Source organism: Corythoichthys intestinalis, chromosome 5 (genome assembly GCF_030265065.1).
Source record: "Corythoichthys intestinalis isolate RoL2023-P3 chromosome 5, ASM3026506v1, whole genome shotgun sequence".
NCBI lineage: Eukaryota > Metazoa > Chordata > Actinopteri > Syngnathiformes > Syngnathidae > Corythoichthys > Corythoichthys intestinalis.
Genome location: NC_080399.1, coordinates 3,614,036 through 3,621,362, shown reverse-complemented (window position 1 = coordinate 3,621,362; position 7,327 = coordinate 3,614,036). Strand labels below are relative to the sequence as shown.

At 39.2% G+C, this 7,327-nt stretch overlaps 1 protein-coding gene across 1 annotated transcript; it reads left to right on the top strand.

Moving 5' to 3' along the window:
• The first annotated feature begins 208 nt into the window (after positions 1-208).
• On the top strand, positions 209-4,897 carry LOC130916277 (galactose-specific lectin nattectin-like). The gene is made up of 7 exons (XM_057836879.1): positions 209-213; positions 337-399; positions 487-514; positions 593-678; positions 2,533-2,655; positions 4,444-4,549; positions 4,624-4,897. Exons 2-7 carry the CDS (start codon positions 337-339, stop codon positions 4,692-4,694), a joined length of 477 nt encoding a protein of 158 aa, XP_057692862.1. The 5' UTR covers positions 209-213; the 3' UTR covers positions 4,695-4,897.
• Positions 4,898-7,327: the final 2,430 nt, after the last annotated feature.

The window sequence follows — 7,327 nt, the reverse complement described above, 5'->3', positions numbered from 1 at the left end:
AGCTTGGCTTGTCTAATTGCTGGTTGTTAGGCAAAGACATTTTTTGGTTTGGTGTTTGATTGCGTGAGATACTCGGCACTAATTATAACTTCTTTGTTTGGTATTTGTGACGTGGTTAAAAATATGAGCCACAGCCAGACTGTCAAACCCAAACTTACTGTATAAAAGGAAGCACAGACGTAGTCCTCAGTATCAACCACCTCGACGGCAAAGGTAACGACAACCGATTCTACAAATAGAATTTTAAGACTTTCTTCCTGACACAGTCGGGTAAAAATTTTAGACTCGTTTTTGTTGTCGAGTAGAAATGTGATTAATCTCTTGATTGTTGTACAGATGGCAGTGGCTCTTCGCTCTTTGTTCCTCCTTTGCGGGTTGACCGGACTGTTGACAGGAGTCGTAAGTCCGAATTGCACCCGAAGACAACATACTTACAGTTGTTTTAATGTGGATTTGTTTGTTTACACATTCTCTTTTTCTTCACAGGGGTCCTTCCCTTCAAAAATGTTCAAAGGTGTGTATTCAATGATGAATTTCGATTTGTATTAGCAATGACACCATGTTCAATCGAGGAGAAAAAAATGTTTTGCAGACATGAGCTGTCCTGAAGGATGGACACAGCTGGACTGCAAGTGTTACATCTACCAAAGTGAAGCGAGGGACTTTGCAGATGCAGAGGTATGGATAACAAAAGTTACGTACTAAGTAGTTATCAAACGGTTTACTGCTTTTTTGTATATGGCGGAAAACACTCAGGTGACTTGAAGTTCCGCTCTGGGACCCCCAATTTGGTCAAATTTCACAATGGCGTACCGCACGTAGGCTATTTTTAGACCGTGACGTCGCATCGTAAAGCGGAAGTAAAGCCGAAGTGGGACATTATAGACAGTGGCGCCACCAGGGGGTGGCCACGGCCACCCCTATAAATTGGTTGGCCACCCCACTGGCCACCCCGCTTGCCAGTATATCGTTAGATTGTTGTAGCAGTTATGCATTTCATCCCAAATGAATGCATTTATTTAATTTTGTTAAATGTAGGGCTGTCAAAGTTATCACGTTAACGGGCGGTAATTAATTTTTGTAAATTAATCACGTAAAAATATTTATTCACGCATTGCCACAAACAGCGTACAATGGCGCAGTTTTACTTATATACAGAGATAAGAGGCAGAGTGGAGTAGATACAAGCATTCATTGGGGCCGTGCTTTTAATTGGCAAAAGCTTTGTCATCTCTCCCACAGCAACCATAAATATTGTGGGAAGCGACGTGGGGAAGAATGACAGGAGTTGATCTTTTTCTTAACACCCTGTAGTGTACCCAACGCAGATGTAGCATTTGCAGCCATTACACACAGTCATGGTTGCACCACTTCCCATCATGCATTTGGGCAGAACAGTTAAGTCGCTACAGTATTATTTACTGAAAGCTCAACAAATACACTAGATGGCAATATTTAGTCACAATATACAAACTCACATTTATCCTTTAAGAATTACAAGTCTTTCTATCTGTGGATCCCTTTCACAGAAAGAATGTTAAAAATGTTAATGCCATCTTGTGGATTTATTGTTATGATAAACAAATACAGTACTTATGTACAGTATGTTGAATGTATATATCCGTCTTGTCTTATCTTTCCATTCCAACAATAATTTACAGAAAAATATGGCATATTTTAGAGATGGTTTGAATCGCGATTAATTACGATTAATTAATTTTTAAGCTGTGATTAACTCGATTAAAAATTTTAATCGTTTGACAGCCCTAGTTAAATGTACACCTTATGCCTAATATATACAGAACACAATAAAACAGAATTGTTGTGGAACTCAAAATGTTGACTGGACAGTTATGGACTATGCACATTAAATCATTAATAACATCAAATATTACACAATACACCAAAGTATATCAGTAACCGCGACCTTAAGTCTTTCTGATAGTTTTCCCCTGACCTTTTTACTGCAATAATAAATAAATAAATAAAAAACCTGAAATTATGGCTTTTAGTTTTGGCCACCCCAAGATTTTAAGTGGCCCCATCTGGCCACCCCTTTGAAAAATTTCTGGAGGCGCCACTGATTATAGACCCGCCCTCGCATAGACACAACGTAATTTGTGCTACTTTTCTCCGCTAATCTTTCAAAAACGAACATGCCGATCACGCATTGCTTTTTTTAGAACTTGTAGAAACGACTCTAGACATTACGACACACAAAGGATGTTTTCTTCATACGTTAACCGGAACAGCCGACTCACTGACACTGAGCAACAACCGGTGGGGGAGGGTTGAGCCTTGCACCTGCAAGTGAGGGATTTCTCCATGCGTTTTTGTGACATAAAAAAATAGCTAATACCGTAGGGACGGTACGACAGAAAATTTTTGCGATTTTGAAACCTTGACGTCTTCATACCACAGTACTGAAACAGGTCATCGGCACATGTCTACTGCTGAATGAGAATATCCTGCTGACTGTCCTACAGATCTAAACAAGAGAAAATAACGTGTCTCTTCTCTTTTCCCCTCAAGGCTGTTTGCCAAATTCTAGGTGGAAATATGGTGTCCATTACCAGTGACTTGGAGAATGCGGTTGTGCAAGAGCTGAGTGATGCGGATACATCAGTCTGGATTGGACTTTATGATAACATTGAGGTGAATCAGTTACCAAAAGAAATGTTCTGGTTAAATCCTGTCACTTGCAACATGTCAATATGTCTTCCCCTCACAGAAAATGTTTTCCAAAATCAATTGTGTACATATAATGTGGCAAATCATAGTCGAGTGATAGAGCACGTATTTGTCCAAAGCAAATGTTGACATTTTCAACTTTACAATTTTAGCGCATTCATTTTCTGTCGCGCTTATCCTCACGAGGGTCATGGGGGTGCTGGAGCCTACCCCAGTCAACTTTGTGCACCAGGCAGGGTATAACCTGACATAGACTTCACCATCAGTTGATGAGACAGTTCCTACAAACACTGAGTCTCGGCTTCCTGTAAGGAGCAGCTTTCACTTGATAAACTCAATCACACGCTGCGTTCTAACACCAGATTTAGGTGTAAACAGGACGAATGTTTTAGTGCATACTAGCAGGCAAGAGTGTCTCGAGTGATTTGGTCAAGGATTCAAGGTAATTATTATAGTATAAAATAGCACCACGAATGCACTTTTAAATGAATGAAATGAATGGAAAAAATTTGCGTCACTTTAGCTTGAAATATTTACGTAAAAATGAATGATAACTGCCCTGTTTTTTGCTTTTAACCAAGAATCTAGACCAGGGATGCCCAATCCCGGTCCTCGAGAGCCCCTATCCAGCTTGTTTTCTGTGTCTCCCTCCTTTAACACACCTGAATGAAATGATCAGCTCATCAGCAAGCTCAGCAGCAGCCTGATCACGATCCTGATTAGTTGATTCAGGTGTGTTAGAGGAGGGAGACATGGAAAACAAGCTGGATAGGGGCTCTCGAGGACCGGGATTGGGCACTCCTGATCTATACTGTTTAACGTTCATATCTATAGAAACTCCGGGATTTAGGCATTTATATACAGGAATTTTCAACTTAAAAAGCTCTTTGTTTTGTGACGGCCGCCATGTTGGATTTTGCATCCATAGCATAACTTTACATTCAAATTATCAGGCAAGAGTCGGCGTGCTGCCCGTTTTGTTTTTTTTTGTTACGCGTTTTGTTTTATGTAACGATTATATCTAAAAACAATGGGGCCGGATAGCTGGCAAGACGTGCTGAGGCAATAGTGACATCGGAATTCGACCAAAATAAGTTGTGATTGTATACAGAAAAATGCAAATTTTGCTTTTGTCGAGTAAAATTAAGACGATTCCGCATGCTTTCCACAAGTATTAATGTGAAAACTTATGTCAAAATAGCACTAAATGAAATTTAAGTCGCTATTTCAGGCAAAAACTTATGTTAAATATTGCTATTGATCCTGAAAATATAGGTGATTAACCCTGCAATTTGTGATTTTTTTTTTGTGTGTGTGCATCTAACGTAAAATCTCAGAACTTTAAAGCCAATTTTAGTTTTGTTATACTAATATAAAATAATAATTAAGCAGGTTTTTCATAGGGAACGACTGAATTTTTTTAACCTGGTGCTCATGGAGACTTATATATGCCTAAGGGAGATTTTGCTTTTAGGTCGCTAGCTAGTTTTTGAAAACAGGCCTTCTACAGAGTGGCCCTGTTTCCCGTCAACTGATAGTGAAGTCTATGACCCTGAACTTGTTGCCTGTCAATCGCAGGATATTAATTAAATTTTGTTGAGAAAACCCCTTTTGTATCAGTAGGATTGATACATTTTTACACTCATATTGCCTAACCTTGTGCTCCTCAATTCTATATCCAAAAAGTTTGACTCTGTTAGCACATGCTAATTCGGACAGTCATCAATTTAAATGTGACTTTTTTTTCTCCAGGACGGAACCTACTTTTGGACCGATGGTACAAACAATGATTACGATAACTTTGGTGATTCGCAACCTGACAGTACAAGTGGTAATTGTGTAGAGATGGAAACAGAATGTAAGTAAAATGATAGATGCAAATTAGTTGAACATTGATTGCTACTGTACTGACACATATTCTTTTTTTTACAGCTGGAACATGGCTAACTGAGGATTGCACTAACGAATATCCCTATGTTTGCATTAAGGATGCTGGCCACTAGGTCATTCTCCTTAGAATCCTGTCTTCTGTCACAATTGAGTTCCGTGATCATGACGACTCAATGGCGCGATATCGACCTTTAGTGGTGTCCTTGTGCTTTAGGGTTCAATATAATCTCTCCTTTTCTTCCACGAATCTCAATTGTAATTGAGAAGAGTAATAATGTGTCACCAAAGAGCAATTTTCTATTAAAAAAGGGATCTGTCTGCATCAAAATATGTGGTTTTTTTTTTTTAATATGCTCCTTTCAAACGGGTGAATCTTTTGCTTAAAAAGGAGAGTGTAAAAATCATTGCACTGAAGATACAATTTTTGTTTTCGTCCACAATAACCATCACGAACATATTTCGTTAACGAAAAATGTCTTCATGACAATGACGTGATAATGACGAGCTGAAAGTCTTGGTAGACTAAAACAAAACATGATGAATGCCAGTTTTCGTCTGACGGTACATCAACGAGATGAAAATGTGCCATCGTTTCCATCAAATGTTCACAATGTATAACATTTTCTTATGGTATGTACCATAGGCTAGGGGTCCCCAACGACCGGCCCGTGGCGCATTTGGTACCGGGCCGCGTAGAAATAATATATAATTTATTGACGACTGCATTCTGGCCGATTGACTTTGGCCTGTGCCGCTTAACACACCAATATCCCTGTCTACTCTAGATATACAACTACAGGATAGGAGGTCGTCATAGAAATGCGTTGATTGGGCTGTTAGCACTAAATCATGTTTTGTACATCTATGTGCGCTTGGCCTCGATAATAACGTATGACGTCGCCAATCACATTTCTTCCCGGAAATAATTAGCCCCCCCACTAGAATGACCGAAAAAAAGACGTCTTTGGACAGACTTTTTACGGGGAAAAGGGAACCTGACGAGCCAGAAGATGTGGCTACAACCTCGAAGAAAACAAAATTTATGCCACTTACCAATCACTAAAGACCCACGAACTGCGAAGGAGTGAATTCATGACCCATATGTGAATAAACCGAGTGATTCGAGCATGTCTGTGCAACAGGAATATCAGCTTGTAGAGATCATAAATCACGGCGACCTTAAACGTACATTTGAGACAACAACTCTACCGAAGTTCTGGATTAAAGTCATTTCGGAATATCCTGACATCGCTAGGAGCGCACTGAAAACTGTGCTACAATTTCCAACATCGTATCTTTGTGACGCGGGCTTCTCTCACTCTCCCATCTCGGGAGATTCAGCCACTGATTCGGCGGGTGAGTTGTATTTTTTCCCTGCACTTAACACGACGGGGCTAAAAACAAATGTTATTTTATATTTGTTTTATTTTTCTGCCGCCCATTGCCGGTCTTCTGAGAAATTTGGCATGCGCGTAACGTTAAAAATGCAGCGATTCCAAAGTCCACACTAGAAACTTTTAAAGAAGGAACATTAACCCTTTAACACCGAACATGTCGGCAGCAACGCGTTTACGCATAGCGTTTTTGAAGCTTCGTCACGCTTTAATTACGTCACCCACGTGCCGCTGGTTGGTCTCATTTGAAAGTGCGGAAGTTGATGTCCACACCAGTTTTTATTTGAAGTCAATCGACCAAGAAAAACGGGAGATAATGTCATTTGAATTTTATATTTTTATTGCACTCATAAATATGCATTAAAACGCTGAATGGACCATGTATTTCCATCATTTCTTGTCCTTTTTCAAAACCGAAAGCAGCACAAAAGACTACACATCCCAAGAGCCGTTGTGATGTCAAAAAGGACGAATCGAATGTGATCATTTTTAATAAGTTTCCGAGCGAGGCGCCAACTAATGAAAGGGAGGCATGCGACGCAAGCAACGGCCGGTTGGTTTGAGCGAGCGACTTTGAAACGTGCAGAATGAATCTAAAACTATATTTAGCACAAGCTAATGCATTATTTCATTAACTCAAGGAAGAAGATGAGCCGTATTTGTCGTTGTTTTCCTGGGATGAGTCGGCGTCTCGGCGAGTAGAGGTGACAGCAGCGCGCAAACGGCGAAAGAGTAGGCTGTGTGACATTGTGTGTGACGCAGCTCCGTGACCTGTTCAAGAAGAAGCTTTATTGAGTGCGCAAATTTTTTTTTTTTTTTTTTAAACTTTATTGGGTCGCATGCCTGAAAAATTTGAATTGAACTGAACTACTTGTTAATATTTTTGAAAATACTTTTTTTCAATGTTATATATATTTTTTCTTCACGATAATCTTTTCAATTTTCATAAAGATGAGTGTTCGAGAAGCTTGATTGCATGTACGTATATACTTTAGATAAGGTGATGGGTATAATACCTAACTTCACAAAAAAATATCCTCCAAACCCTTTGTGTGTTAGATTTTATATAATCTTTTTTTTTCACTATTTTGCACTGTATATAACCTGTTTTGACCATAGTATGTGTAAAGGCCAAAAACGCCTATGACCATACCTGCGGTTTGTGTTGAATTGTCAAACATAAAACTATTCAATCTTATTTTTTTCTATTGAATGTTTATCCTAACAAGTTGAATAAATATTATCAAGCTTCAAAACGGTTGGTCGAGCATGTTCGGTTGTCAATGGGGCATCAACGTTACAAATTTTGAAAAAAGATTTTGGGATTTTTTTGTCTTTTTGGGTCCAAAATT